The sequence below is a fragment of the Lagopus leucura genome, unplaced genomic scaffold, assembly GCF_019238085.1.
Source record: "Lagopus leucura isolate 7727_CA_CO unplaced genomic scaffold, USGS_WTPT01 Super-Scaffold_100002, whole genome shotgun sequence".
NCBI classification, from domain to species: domain Eukaryota; kingdom Metazoa; phylum Chordata; class Aves; order Galliformes; family Phasianidae; genus Lagopus; species Lagopus leucura.
The window spans coordinates 65,037,456-65,053,435 of record NW_024962263.1 but is presented as its reverse complement, the minus strand read 5'-3'; the positions used below and the strand labels follow the sequence as shown (position 1 = coordinate 65,053,435).

The 15,980-nt window shown below is 38.2% G+C and overlaps 1 protein-coding gene across 1 annotated transcript; it reads left to right on the top strand.

Moving 5' to 3' along the window:
- The first annotated feature begins 6,670 nt into the window (after positions 1 to 6,670).
- On the top strand, positions 6,671 to 13,351 carry SLC7A13 (solute carrier family 7 member 13). The gene is made up of 4 exons (XM_042870126.1): positions 6,671 to 7,410; positions 9,961 to 10,092; positions 11,835 to 12,199; positions 12,947 to 13,351. The coding sequence occupies exons 1-4, from the start codon at positions 6,687 to 6,689 to the stop codon at positions 13,190 to 13,192; spliced, it is 1,467 nt and encodes a 488-aa protein (XP_042726060.1). The 5' UTR covers positions 6,671 to 6,686; the 3' UTR covers positions 13,193 to 13,351.
- The last annotated feature ends 2,629 nt before the right edge of the window (positions 13,352 to 15,980 follow it).

Sequence of the window (15,980 nt, the reverse complement as noted above, 5' to 3'; positions counted from 1 at the left end):
TAACTACAATCAAGTCATTTATAAATACACGTTTTTACTACAACTCTTTGTGCCTAACAGTTTTTCACCTATCACATTATTGTATTTGTTTAGCTGCATCCTGGACTGTGTCTATAAGTTGAAGATCAGTGAACACTCTTCAAGGAAGTGTTTCAGTGCTCTGATTATTTTTTAGGACTGGTGCAGTTCTAATTAGGAGTTCACTGGAAGCACAGTATGAAGCTCACTACTCACTTAGACAGGCCTGGGCAGAGGCCATGGCTGAAACTGTGCATGGTGTCTGATGTCACAGTGCTGTAATACTCCTTTGCAATACGTCACTGACAATTCCTCGTGGATGTTTTTATTCTTGAGAGCACTATGAGCATCACTATGTACGTTTACAGTGCAGAACAGAGCATTTGCTGTAGAAAATGCAAACTTGTCCCTGTACAAGGGAACACAGTCTTCTAAAAACAGAAGAGGAATCACCTCCAGCGGGCAGTTCATGAAGCTGTCCTTGGATGGGTCTTTTCTCTGTCGCTGTTCACTGTAGGAGAAGCCCAACAAAGTCTGAATGCTTGATTTTTGAATGCTTAAATTTGAACGCTTAAGTGCTATTCTTGGCTATATTCACCAGCCAGCAGTTACTAATATCTGTTACTAAAAAAATCCACTGTACTTTTCTTCACACTTTAAAGCCTAATACAGAAGGTTTATAGCATCTCATGCAAGCACCTTTGTATTGGTGTTTTGATAAGGCTAAGGAAATGCTTTAGATAAATAAACTGTATGTCTAGCAAGAACATTCATGGATGAAATTACTAACACTGTAATTCCACAAAACAGTGGCTTTTGCCGTGTTTAGCTAATTGTTATGTGGGGTTTCTTTCTTAATCAGTAGCAAAACTGGAATGATATTTATGTCAACAAAACAAACAGATTTGTGGCCAAGAGGGCCAATGGCATCCTGGAATGCATTAAAAAGAGCGTGGCCAGCAGGTCGAGGGAGGTGATCCTCCCCCTCTATTCTGCCCTGGTAAGACCTCATCTGGAGTACTGCGTCCAGTTCTGGGCTCCCCAGTACAAAAAAGACAGGGATCTCTTGGAAAGAGTCCAGCGGAGGGCCACAAAGATGGTGAAGGGCCTGGAGCATCTCTCCTATGAGGAAAGGCTGAGTGAACTGGGTCTGTTCAGCCTTGAGAAAAGGAGACTGAGAGGGGACCTGATCCAGGTCTATAAATATCTAAGGTGTGGGGGGCAGAATGGCGAGACCGGACTCTTTTCAGTGGTGAGTGGAGACAGGACAAGGGGAAACGGCTGGAAACTGCAGCATAGGAAGTTCTGCACAAACATGCGCAAGAACTTCTTTACAGTGAGGTGATGGAGCACTGGAACAGGCTGCCCAGGGAGGTGGTGGAGTCTCCTTCTCTGGAGATGTTCAAGACCTGCCTGGATGCCTACCTGTGCGACCTGCTGTAAGGAACCTGCTTTGGCAGGGGGGTTGGACTCGATGATCTCTGGAGGTCCCTTCCAACCCCTACAATTCTGTGATTCTGTGTATCTTTCAGTAAAAGGCAGAAGTGCAAAAATTTTGACAGAAAACAAGGAAAAAAATATTGTTAAGGCAGTAGATTTTTTTGTGTTTGAAGGTGCAGTCTCACTTTCTAAAGAAAATAGATTGTGAATACATCATAGGGTCCTGTGCAGTATGGGGATCTGGTGCAGCAGGTGGTGAACTGGCTTATATCTAATGTGACTTAGATAGAATAGACTGCATAGCTGTAGAGATAGAATAGCTGTTGAGCACCTTCCAGATGGCAGGACACAGAAAACTACTTTTAAAATGGCATGTTCTCCAAAACAGGTGAGCTAAAGAAGAGGAGAAAAGAAGGAAGAATATAAATAAAATTTGTAATTTATATTAAATACAACATATCACTTGCAGACATATGCCAAGAAAGATTAAATATGCTTGCTTTTTTTTTTTTCCCTTGAAACTCTCTTCAGACTTTGCTTTGTTCTTCTGTATGTTTATCCTTGCTGAATGTCAGCAGCTTCTTCAGAGAAAATACAGACGAACATTTACTGAAAGTTTGAAAGGCAAATTAACTTCTAATTTTTTCTCTGTCTTCTCCTCTTAAGGGATTTAGGAAAATGCAGAACTAAATCAATACAATGGTAGAAATCCTGAGAAGTTAATTGAAAAGGAACTAAATAAGTATTTTAAAATTGTGCATAGTTTAGATAGATGGACTTCTTTCTGGTTCATCTAATCAGTGAGTGAATCATAGGAAAGACTTCGTGAGTACACACACAACATTTTTGCAAGATGATTACAGACTCCTTATCTAAGAACATTGAAATTCAGTTAATTACAATCAGGAGATAATGCATATCCATTCTAGACAGCAGAAGTATTCTTCCATAACTCTTCAGTATTGTCTTTTAAATCTAAAGAAACCTCAGTGATTAAAAGAGATGAGTCGTGACAAGTGCTGACATTCATGACAATGAAAACCTTGAAATTGAAGGCTAGAAGAATTTGGAAAGTTAGAAAATTAAAGAGGAAAATTTTCAATGCTTGGAGAACTAGAAATGAACAGCTGAAGTTTCAGTATCAATCTTAATTTTTATATAGTGTTCTCTTGACTTAATTTTCCCATCTAAAAGAACTCTCTAGTTGGCATTCACACGAATTCCCTGCTGAGTATAAAAATTGTAGTCCAAAGACCTTTTATTTTGATGTTGATATAAACTTTTAGTCTACTCCAAAGGGAATCTCAAGCTTAGATTGTTTTAATAGTTTATTTTTGCCTTATATTCAATGGTTGAGTCTGTGGATAATGTCATCAAAGTGAATCTGACCAGGTATGCATAGTTAGGTGTAAAGTGGAAGATGCTGACATGTGAGACCTTGAAATAATCATATAGATTTTGTCAATTTATCCTCTTAGAAGTCAGCAGCTTCAGCAGAAAACCTTGAAAATGAATATTAATGGTGTGCTTCACAAGCACTGGAAAGAAAAAAAAAAGGAAAAAAAAAAAAGCAGTTTGGCTGGAAAATACCTGTTGTTGCACAGCCAGCAGTGTTTCACTGGGTTCTCCCCTGGTAATGCTTCTATGAACATACTATTTCCAGAGCTTCAGCTTTTGTTGGATTTGTAGGAATATTGTCTTTATCTCTGCTCTTACCTTCTTCTACTCTGGCAACAGAGCGCCAAAATGAAAAGCATGCTTTGCATAAATCTCAAATGCATTCCACTCAATTCTACAAATGTTTATCTGAGCTAGGCAGGAAGCACGCACAAGAAAGTAATACTCTCAGTAGGGTTTCCTGAAATCAGGCAGCTTTGCAAGAAGTAACAAATCCTAATTAATCTGCTTCTGGGAGATTTTGGAAATGCTCTATTATACTAGGAATTAACATACTTTAGGATAAACAGTATAACAAAGTCATTTGCATCCATACTTTAACTTTCGTTTAAATGTAATACGTATTTGTTTTTAAAATAGTAATCTTATTCCAGCTGCATGTAGCAGAACACCCAAAATAAAGAAGTTGAGGATTGCTAGGTATCAAAAAATTACGTATTTTAGCCATCTAAAACCATTTTTCACACTTAATTTCCATCTCCTGAGTATGGGTGAATAAATACTTTGAATTGTTATGAATTATTCATAGTAATGAGTTTGTGAACTTAAAAACTTATTGCAATTTATAAATTGAATAAATGTAACTTAAAATGCGTGCAAAATTTTATATCTAGAATTTTTGAAGTCTATAAGACTTGACCTTTATTCAAAGGTGAAAATATAATGAATGGTACAGTGATTTGCAGAAGATGGAAGTAGGGTCTTTTGGTTTAATGCTGTTCTGAGCTGTGGATTCTGTCACTGACTGTGCTGCATAGTTTCTGTCTGATGATGGATATATGCACTCTAACAAGCTTTTCAGTGTTGCTTAACAAAGTGGCATTTGGTTGCTTACAGCAGGCAGCTAATGCCACTTTAGATGCCCAGTCTAACCTCTAGCTGGTGCTCTAGATGGTAATTAATCCTGTAGAGCTTTTGGCGTATTCTTCAAATCTGTGAAGATATCTTGATGCATCAAAAACATCTAAAATATGTCTCATGGCTTATGTTTGGACACCTGAGTTACTTCTCAGTTTTGTCTTTTCTTTCTTTATTTTTTTTTTCCTCTAGGTGTAGAACCTGAATCCATAGTCTCTTTTTTTTCTAGATGCCTAACCTGATTTGAGGAAATGCAGAATATGCACAGTTGCAGTGGTATTCCACAGTCACATTGAATCATGCCTTTATTCCTTCTCTGGCTTCTCTGTGTGTGCCCTCTAAGTTTTAGTTCCCATGTCTGTTTTAGGGTAGTTTCAATGATTCTTAAGTCAAGTGCACTGTGAGCTGTTGTGATGTAATGAATCTGACCGTTTTTTAATACATACAGTGAATTTCTATGACGGCTAATGATGACTATACTGACAAAGAAAAAAAAGATACAGAATATTGTAATAGTCACTATTTATATAGTGACCTAGAAATGGTCACTAAACAAATTAAAAAACAAACAAACAAACAAACAAAAAAACAACCAACCAACCAAACAAAAAAAACCAACTCCATGACTATGCTTGTTTTAACTAGAGGTCTTTTACATGATGGCATATTAAATAAACTTCATATTTCAGAAACATTTATTTTGTACTTCAGTGAATGTCCAGCTGTTCAAGACCAGTCTAAACCATATAAAAGCCATGAGTTTTGTTCCGAGCGTTATTGAGCTTTGACTTTCTGGACAAAGCTGATCCTACAAGTTGACTGGTGAAAAGTTAGAATCTTGCGCCTTTAGGTACGTGCTGAACTTATTTCTCAGTTTCCCACTTTCTTTGTATTTTGCTCTATATTCCCTGAAAAGAATAAGTGCATTTTTCTTGGGACAAATGGTATACTCACATCTGAATGAATTTCTGCATTATGAACATAAAATATGCCACAGCTTGTTGAATGCTTAGAAAAATCAGTGGCCACATCTTAAATGGCACACACCAAACTATTGGAAATTTTCAACCTTTTTCATTTTGTTCCAAAGCTGTATGTATGCTGCATATATATGCTATATATACCCCCCTTTCCCTTGCAGCAGTGTTTGAATATTAGTAAGTGCTTGTTCAGTTCTTGAGTAGTACAGTAATGTTGAGTACTCCATAAAAACTATTAATGAACTGATAACGTTCTCTCTAGTGAGGTGTTCAGGAAGAGAACCATAAATAAAATTCATTATATTCTGGGACTGATCGGGATTTGGCAAAACACACGGTTTACTACTGATCATTGTCCTTTTTCACAGAATCACGCTATCACAGAATGGCCAGGGTTGGAAGGGACCTCAAGGATCATGAATCTCCAACCTGCTGCCACAGGCAGGGCCACCAACCTCCCCATTTAATACTAGACCAGGCTGCCCAGGGCCCCATCCAACTGGTTTTGAACTCCTCCAGGGATGGGACATCCACAACCTCTCTGGGCAGCCTGTTCCAGCACCTCACCATTCTCTCTGTAAAGAATTTCCGCCAGACATCCAACCTAAATCTTCCCTCCCTCAACTTCAAACCATTTCCCCTCGTCCTACACATATCAACCCTTTCAAAGAGTTGATTCCCCTCCCCTCTGTAGGCTCCCTTTAGGTACTGAAAGGCTGCAATGAGGTCACCCCACAGCCTTCTTTTTTCCAGGCTGAACAAGCCCAGCTCCCTCAGCCTGTCTTCGTTGGGAGATGCTCCAGTCCCTGATCATCTTTGTGGCCCTCCTCTGGATCCCGTCCAGCAGCTCCCTGTCTTTCTTGTGTTGGGGGCTCCACACTTGGAGCAGTACTCCAGATGGGGCTCACAAGAGCAGAGTAGAGGGGGACAATCTCCTCCCTGTCCCTGCTGGCCACCCCTCTTCTGACGGAGCCCAGGATACCATTTGCTTTCCGAGCTGCAAGAGCACATGGCTGGCTCATGTTAAGCTTTTTGTCCATCAGGACACCCAGGTCCTTCTCTGCAGGGCTGCTCTTACGGATTGCTCCTTCCAGTCTGTATGGATGCGTGGGATTCCTCTGGCCCAAGTCCGGATGGATCCCTATATTCTTCCCAGGTGATGTTATATGTATTTTTATATATTGACTGTGGAAAAACATACCTGTCTGTTTAACTCCTGTTTCTGTTACTGTCCACAGCATATAGAGGGCTGAACTTTTTCCTCATGCTGCCATGCCTTCCCACTTTCCCTTTTCTGTAAGTCTCATACAGTGATAACATTTACTTACTTCACAGAATTGTCATACATATTGCATATGTAAAGAGTCTGGAAATCCTTTGATGGAAATCAGCAGAGAATTGAAAAGCATTTACTGTGTATTATTTGTTATGCCAATTCCTTTAAAGATATCCCCAGACCAAATTTCTGGAGTACATATTAAACCAACGTGTCCATGATTTACCAGCATTCCTTGAAGTAACCAGTTAATCATCTTCACACACTAGACAGCCAAACCCAAAGTATGCTCTCTTTTTTGAATGATTAAGCCAGGCTTCTCATAACATTTCACTGGCTAGTAGGGCCATGACAATCAACTAAGAACAAAGGGAGAGGAAAATACATGTAATCTTGACACTGAAGCCGTAGAGTCTGTTGTGAAAAATAAGAAAAAAATGGGAAGAGGAAAGAGCAATGATCCCAAAGATGTAAAAAGAAAAGAAAAGACCAAGATGCAACTCAAACGAAGAATAGGTTGTTTTGATGGGGTAAGTTTTATTATCGGCTCAATAGTTGGGGCAGGGATCTTTGTGTCTCCCACAGGGGTGTTAAAGCATTCCCTGCTTAATGTTGGTGTTGCATTAACAATCTGGACTGCTTCTGGACTAGTTTCTCTTATGGGCTCCCTCTGCTACGCAGAGCTGGGCACTGCTCTGCCATTTTCTGGAGGGGAATACAGCCATATTAAAAGAGGCCTTGGATCCCTACCTGCCTTTGTGTTCATCTGGACATCAACGTTTACCAAGCCAGCATCAAATGCTGCCCGAGCCTTGCTATTTGCTGAATATGCCACCCAGCCCTTCTATGGCATTTGCCCTGCGCCAGAAGTGCTGAAGAAATGCTTGGCTTTGGCCGTCCTCTGGTCCCTGGGGATTCTGAATGGACGCAGTGTCAAACTAGCTACATGGGTGCAGATAGTGTTCACTCTCCTGAAGATGATGGCGTTGTCTGTAATTGCTGTCGGTGGTATAGTTCTGCTCGTTGGTGGAAGGAAGGAGAATCTCGCCAGGTTTGAGGACATGTTTGGCTCAGAGATGCCCAACGCATCACAGATCGCTGAAGCCTTTTTCCAAGGACTGTACGCGTATGGTGGTTGGTGGTCCCTCAATTATATGGCAGGTATCTTGCTGTTTTTCTTTAGATTTTATTCTGCAATAGCAATTCTTAACATTCCTCTGCTAGTGTTAGAAGAACTTGTCTGTCCTTCATAGGTTTATGCACATTTTTGTGGTACAAACTGTCCACTGGTCTTGTGTGTGATAGGGCTGGTGAAAGAGGCATTGCTCTACCGTCAAGGATGTTCCTTGCTTCTTGTGCAGTCTCCAGAATGAAAGTAACATTTACAAAGGACTACAAGAGAAATTTAAGAGGTTTACTTAAAATATCATTTGTGAATAGAATTTTTCATATCTTAAAAAATTGGAGTTTGAGTTTTACAAATGAATGCTTAAATTAAGAGATTTTTGCCAGCCTATTTCCTCAATAAGGACCAATTCCAAAAAGATGATTGTATATCAATATCTATACCTTCTCTGATTTGTACATGGACAAATTCATACTGAATTGTATTAAAATATGTCAGTTTTTAGGGATATATAGTGTAGCCTGTCCGTGATAGTTTCCTGAGAACAGATGCAGAAGAATGTAAGGGAAGTGGTATAAATCTTCTGATATAACTTATATCCAATTTTAAACATGCATAATCTTTTGGCGTGTTCATTTACTTGTCCTGTTCTATATCTAGTGATAGGTAACAATGATAAACAGCAGTTTTTCATGAAAATTGCAAAGAGAGAATGCTCACAGTAACTTACATACTTCATAATAAATTGAGTGAACAGTGTTTTATAATATCATTAGATTTATGGAGTTAAGTTGTAAGCAAATGGATGATGCTGTTGTATCTTTAACCTTACTCATCCATTGACCTCTTCCACATGTAGAAACATTAAACATTAAGTAAGCCCAACGTGTGAAATGTGTAACACAAAGTTCAGTGGTGAGAACAGTGTGAAAATTGGGTTAATATTTTAAAAACTGACTGTTATTATTAAAAGCCTGCATTTAGAATATGCTGTTATTAAAAAAGATGGTAAAAAGCAGAAAATATAACTTTTGAAATCTTAGAGTTTTCTTAAAGGCAAAAATTCAGATTTTTACAAGGAAATAAAGATTGTTCACAGAAGTACTATTTTCTGATCAGTTACCACAAGTAACAATTGCAATACACTAGTGATAAATGCAACCCACTGAGTAGCACAGCTGTTTAGACAGATGCAACTACACTATGGACCTCTCCTGAACTGAGTTTCCTATTCTTCAACAATAACTTTCATTCCTGTGAGCCTTAGCTAAAGGATCCCATGCCAGCTGGATGTTGGGACTGTAGCTAGCAACGAAACAAATGGAAAGACAAATTTAAATCAGCTATTTTGGTGATTGTCTCCCTTTGTGCTCAAAATTATGAAGTGTATTTCTTCCATTTCAAATAAATACCCAATTCTCCAATAAACTCCGAATTTCTCTGCTGTGCTCATTCTGTCCCTCTGCAGTCCATGCACTGCACCCCAGAATAGGGCAGGCTCAAAGCTGATGCAGGAAGCAGAGATAGTATTTGAGGAGAAAAATGACTCACCTTCCCTCGCTAGCCTATATCAATACTGATATAGGCTGAGTAGTTTTAAGCTAAGATACCAGGTTTAGCACTGAACACTTTTCCTCCACCAATTTTGTCATGGAAATGATAATGGCAGAATCCAGCTGGCAACTGCCCTTTTTAAAAGCCACTACATTACTGCTCCTTGCCAATGCCTTCCTTCTTTCCCGTTATGTCTTCTGTATCTTCTGATGTAAGAGCAAAGAGAAATGTTTTGGGCAGGAATAGGAAAATACACATAGAATGATGATCAGACGGGCTGGAGCACTTCCCTAGGAGGACAAGCTGAGAGAGTATAACTTGGAAGAGGGTGGATTTAAATTCAACATTATGAAGACATTCTTTACTGAGAATAACAAGACACTGGAACAGGTTGTCCAGAAGGATTGTTGTGGGTGTTCCTCTCTGGAGGTGTTCAAGACCAGGCTGGATGGGTCTTTGAGCAGCCTGGTCTAAAAGGGAGGTGTTTCTGCCTATAGCAGGGAATTGGAACTAGATGATCTTAAAGGTCCCTTCCAACTCAAACCATTCTATGATTCTATGAAAATTTGGAATCAGGGCTCACAAAGTGATGAAAGAATAAATAAAGTGACTTTACAGCCTTACATTCAATCTTTAGATTTAAAAGTATGGCTATTTGGAAACTTATTACCAAATCAATATTCTAATGTACAGCCATATATTTGTTTAATCAAATCAGAGAAAATTTATTAGTCCTTTGTCATTTTTTATCAGTCTGTCAGGTCTCTCTTTTCCCAAGACACCTGATAGCTAAAAAAAGACAAAGGAAAAAAAAAAGTTCTAAATACTTCACTTAAGACTCTTTGATGATAAACTGTTTGAAAACTACTGCGGAAACATACAAGCAGTGTAGTTTAGGAACCATGATTAGGGCTTGGGACAGGATTTCTGTGTCAGTCATGTCAACCTCTGTGTAGATTCACCACTGAAACACACTTACAGAAGTTACACTGCTTGCTTTAATATTATTATTATTTGATTGTGTTTTTCAGAAGAGATGAAAAACCCTAGCAGAAATATCCCTTTAACTGTGATGACAGCTGTTCCCTCAGTAATTGTGTTTTACTTACTAGTAAACATCTCATATCTGACTGTCCTCACTCCAAAGGAAATTGTCTCCTCAGGTATGAGTTTGATATTTTTGTGAGAAAGGTGAGTTCCATTAGTGTACCTGTTTGTTGTCAGTGTACTGGATTACTCGTGATCACCCAACTCCACAATTGGGAAGTGTGAGTTTCACTATAAGTTTTAAAAGAGAATTGTGGTTTAATTTTGCTGCATGATCTAAGTTGGACTGAATACAGAGAAATAATAGTAGGTGTCAAAATTTTGACTTACGCCTGTACTGTCTAAAAAGAAATCAGAAGTGCATTAAAACATGGAAATCAAGTGATGATTGGGTCCTTGTTTAATAGGTAGGGATTTAGTTTTCCTATAGTTTTAATCCTCTCTCCTCCTTCCTTTCCTATGTCACAGTATCTAAGGCTAAAGTCCTTACTGTTTAAGATGGGAACAAATAATCATTCCAAGTTACCTCTAATGATAAGTAATATAGGAAAGGCTATAGACAGGAAAACAGCCATTTGGGGTTGAAGAGGGGTTATTCATGGTAAGTATTCTCATTTCTTGGAAGACCCTGTTCAAAAGTCCATTTTCTGTAAAGCTTCTCTCAGATGCAGTACCAATAAATTGTGTATAAAAATGGCCAAGAGGAGCTGTATTATTCTTTGGTTGTCCAAACAGCACCTTTTAAAAAATCCCAGTCTAATGACACTGAACTGTCAGACCTTGCCTTGTCCAGGAGAGACAAAACCAAACCCCATTTAAACAATCACTTCTTTTTTTTTTTCTTTTTTTTTTTCTTTTTTTTTTTTCCTGTGAAAACAGCTCAATAACATAAATAATGGTGTAGCTGTCACTCAGCAGCCCAATACTGTCATCTGCCCACAATCAGGATATCTGCTGGTAGAGACACAGGCACTTACAAATCCATTCTGGCAGGAAAGCAGCAGTGGATACCAGAACATCAGCGAGCAGCTGCCTGGCTGGCACAAGTAGTTCCTAAAATGATGGTGGAATGGTGCTTATTTACATCAGCTGAGGAGATGGCCTTAAAATTATAGCTCTCATTTCAAACATTGCTGTACATTGCTGCAGTTCTTTATTGGTCACTACATTTTTGTTGTTTTCTTCTCCCCTACTCTGAGGAGTTTTATGCTGTACAAATCACTGCAAGACATATATTCCTCATGGCACTCAGTTATAGGCCTGCTAAGAATTAGTCCTCAATGTAATACTGGCCATCACCAGTTTCTGAGAAGTATGGAAAATCACTTGTTCAGCAATAATCTTTCACATTTCCCAGTTGTACCCAAAGCAAAATCAGAATAATAACACGTTTTCTGACCCGTCTTTCTACATACATGCAGTTGTGTTGCAGTTTCCTCCTACCCAGTGGTCATGTCACCTCTGTGGTCAGGCAGGAGACTAATGCCTCCATTTTCTTTACTCAGATAGCCCTGCTCATGTGTTTGCATTTGTTATTCATGATGCCGAGATGCAGCCATAATGCTTACAGGGCACTCAGTGCTTTGCCTCCTGTTGGCCATTGCGGCTTCACCCAGGAGCTTTTGTAGTGATCAGGAGTCCTTGCTGCTACCTACTGCTTCTACCATGCAAGTTTTAGCTCCTGAATGCAATACTTTTAGAATTAGAGTAGACTCATTTGATTATTCAACAAAACAAAAACTAGACATTCCCAATAAGTAATAGTTATTTCACACATTTTAAGTTTCCTTTCTCTTGAGTCTGTTGGAAATTCAGAGCATGGTACCTACACCATTACTGATGCTTTTTTTTCTTGCAGTTGCTGTGGCAGTAACTTGGGCTGATCGAGTGATCCCCTCTGTTGCCTGGATCATTCCTCTCTCCGTTGCTATCTCGATATTTGGCGCCCTCAACAGCAGCATGTTCACATTAGGTCGATTAAGCTATGCTGGAAGTCAGTCAGGACATTTACCTGTTTTAATATCCATGCTTAACGTCCATACTTGTACTCCAGCACCAGCTTTGATTTTTTCAACCACCATTGCATCCATTTTTATAATCCCCTCTGACCTTATTATGTTAACAAATTACTTTGGATTTTCTGCCTGGCTTATGATTGGATTGACTTGTGCAAGCCTGATTGTACTTCGATACCGGGAACCTAACCTACATCGACCATACAAAGTAATTGGAAATAAGTTATCAGATATTCTTTTGGTTTTATGAGTCATGGGTATCATGCAGAAGTTATGGAACAAATGCAAGACAAAAGTTGATAGTTACTACAGAAATATAAATGCTAATCACAATGATAAGAACCTTACTCATGGTCTGAGACAAATCTGCTTCATACTGTAGGGTAAAGGTATTAAAGAAACCAAACATGGTCCTTGTCCCAGAGAGCTTACCTGAAAACAAGAGATGAATATGCATAGAACTGGGGAGATGTGCAGATGAGGAACAGGGAACCATAGTGATGTGGAGCAGTGACAGGAGCCATGTGGGATCCAGGCTGGCAGTTGTTGGTTTAAGAGACCTTTGTCTGCTCTCATCTTTCTTCACCCAACCACAGCCATTAGGGTCAGGTTTGATTTCATCTCAATCTAACTGTCAGAACACTAGATTGGAGATACGCAATTAATTAGCATTAATTGTGAAAGCTTCCTCTAGGTGCTGGATTTTCTTTAGGTGTCCATGCTATTATGTGGGTGGATGCTTTTCAGGTGTTGCTTATCTCTTTTCCTTAATGATAGAAGGAGCCTGAACAAGTGTTGTAGACAATTTTATGTCAGATAAGTCTTCCCTGGGGTGAGGTTGAAGCAACACAGATGGTATTCTGGTGTGGCAAAGAATGCATTGTTACTGTAATGAACGATACATGAAACTATGGTTGGTCAGCTACTTCCTAATTTTTTTTTCTTTCTCTTACAGGTTTTTCTACCGGTTCCGTTTGTGATGGTGGCCATGTCATTCTTCTTAGTTTTAGCTCCTATAGTCTGGTCTCCAAATATGCAATATTTTTATGCTTTTTTGTTTATGCTCGGGAGTCTTATTGTTTATCTTCCTTTTGTACATTTTAAATTGCATTTTGCATTTTTTGATAAAATTACTTGCTACTTGCAGCTACTGCTGGAAGTTTCTCCTGCTGATGGTTCTGATGAGAGTAAATGTGAATAATGGCAACTTTTTAATCTGAGTGCAACCTGACAGCCAATAGAAGATTTTCTTTAACCGAGATTGTAGGCCAAGATTTGGATGTTACATGTCATATATAGGAATATCTGTTTGTAACGTATATACATATTTGTATATATGCAAATGTACAAATATGTGCATATACATATATGAATATGTATGTACAAGCATTTAGTTTCAGGACTGTGTGTATGTAAATGTTAGTAGGCCATACATATACATAGATGTACATATTTAATAGATGCAGATAATCTCCTTTAAATTGGTAAAATCCATAAAATGCTCCCTCTTGCTCCTGAAAACACCATTAAAGTTGCATATAACAGAAATAAAACTAAATTACAGAATATAAGTATTATCATAAATAAGTAAATATGTACTTGTCAGCATCATTTGATAATGTACTTTTAGTCTCTAAAGTAAGTTGGCTGGATTATTTCTAGTTCTTAAAAGTTTGTTTATTAGAACTTCTGGTTTTAAAGGCCTTAGACTTCTATATGTCTGCTAGCTTTTTTTGTCTGAATTTATTTTTAATAAAAAAGCTTTGAAGAATATTGTAAAATTGACTGAGACTTCTTTTTTAATCTCAAGAAAACCATACCTAATGAGCCTTGGCCATTTTAGACCAACACATAGAAACATGGGATGAAACCTTAATAGGCATCAAATAAATCAATAATTGTTATTTATCCTGTTCGTCACACCAATAACATTCACTATCTAGATTAATTTACTAAATGAACATTAATATTCTCATTTACTGATACATGAGATACATGAGATCATGTTACTGATACATGAGAGAGAGCATTTTTTTGTCCTCCATCCATCTCCCTTCCATTTTTTAAAATGAAATTAAGATAAATTTTTGAGATTTTAAGAGCTGAGACACATTAAGCCCACTGAGTACTAAAGCCTAAGAACCAGTACACAGGAAACATCAGATACTTCAGGGCTAATCTATTAACATACGCTGCTATTTTCATAATTATGACAAAATTACGTGGTTAAATGATTTGTTACCTGTCTATATAATACTTAACCGTTCAACCAGTAGATGGCTCCACACCAACATCTCTCTTAGACCAGGATGTTCTGGATCACTGGATGTTGCATTAGTGAGAGAAAAAGTTTTACAGAGCACTGTATTACTGTAGAACAGAAAAATTCTTGCAAAAAGATTTAATTCTTCAATTCAGAGGTCAGAATGATAGCTTAGATCTTCAGACAGAGCTATGCAAAGGGTACTATCAATAATGCTGGGAGCCATCTGAAGGCTTAGGAGGATTTGATGCTGTGCAGGCAGAGCCCCTGATAGGAAAACAAGTGCAAGAAGCAAGTGGTTCTTCCTATGGCTGATGAGGTATACAGAATGGAAACCTGAAGTAAAATGTATATCTTTTAAAATGTTGTTAAAGAGAAACCCGTGCAAGAGAGAAGTGGATACTGCTGAGATGCATCCTGCTGAAAGCAAGAGAGGAGTCAGTGTTTAATTTCACTGAATGGAGCCATCAGAAAAGCATTCATCTTGTTATTTTAATTAAAAAAAATCACAAGGATAAACAAAATTTTCTGCAGGTAGGATTGTAAGGGCTGAATTCTAGCATGAAAAAAGAAAGGGAAAATTTTACTGTGACTAAAGAACTGAGTATGGATTTCTAGAGTCAGGTGTAGTTCCTGGCAGTGACACTGATTTTCAGCTGACATTGACTGAGTCACCTATTTAAACCCATGTTTTAATTTATAAATAAAAATGAAAGTCATAGGGGAAAAAATGTGGATGGTACAATGAAATTCTGTAGAGGGTGACATGTTCTAAACTGAGAAACATTGGACTCGGTTTTTCACAATAATTGATGTTTTCAAAGTGCACTCAGTTTCCTGAAATTAAGTTTCAAGTACAGTAAAAAAGGGAAGCAGTAAAAAAAGGAAAGCTCAAATCGGCACAGCCACTTTGGTTTAGATGGAGAGCAGGTATCCTGTAAGTCGGAGGCCTCTGACTGTAGGTAGCTGGAATGACTTCAAAACCTACGAACGGTGAAATGTTAAAATATATCCATAAGCGTTTGAAAATGTGCCAAATCGAGCTGCAAGGATGTAAGAGGGGGTATATAAAATGAGAAAAACAGGATTAGTGACATTTTTGTTTAATTTTTGATTAAACGATTTCAACGTTGACCTTGGAATTTTACAATGAGAGAGATCAAATTCTGGGCAATTTCAGCACCTCATCTGCACATACTACCACATACACTATGTTAATTTCATTTCTACAAAAAAACAAGGGATTGTGTTCCTCAAATTTATTGTCTTCTTTAACGCAAACTACCCATTCCTGCATCTAAGCGAGACAGAGGTCTTCTGAAAAATAACACTCATTAAATGACCCATTGCTTGGAATGGGACTCAGCTGAGCTGAATTAACATTATAAAAGCAAACCACAGATATGGTATTATTTCTTATCTTCTGAATATGAATCTCTTGATGTGCTCCTAATGCAGCCTTTCTCTTGCCTGAGCGGTTTAAAATGCTAAATCACAATGAAGCAAATACAGCTTTCAATTCGTATAGATTTCTTATTGTTGCTGGGTCATTCCACATTTCCAAGCACTAAGCATAAAGGAACAGAATTCAAATTTATAACTTGTATTAGCTAGCCTGACCAAAAGCAATTCCATATTTTAACATTATAGCTTGTTTTAAATGACACTAGTTGGTCTCAGCTGCTTTCCTACTTCTATGTATCTCAGAAAATGCTATGTGGAAGTG

Excerpts from the sequence above, each read along its gene's own strand:
- SLC7A13 (XM_042870126.1), top strand. The coding sequence starts at position 6,687 with ATGGGAAGAGGAAAGAGCAATGATCCCAAAGATGTAAAAAGAAAAGAA. Across the intron at positions 7,411-9,960 it reads GTCCCTCAATTATATGGCAG|AAGAGATGAAAAACCCTAGC; the intron begins GTATCTTGCTGT and ends TGTGTTTTTCAG. Across the intron at positions 12,200-12,946 it reads ACCTACATCGACCATACAAA|GTTTTTCTACCGGTTCCGTT; the intron begins GTAATTGGAAAT and ends TTTCTCTTACAG.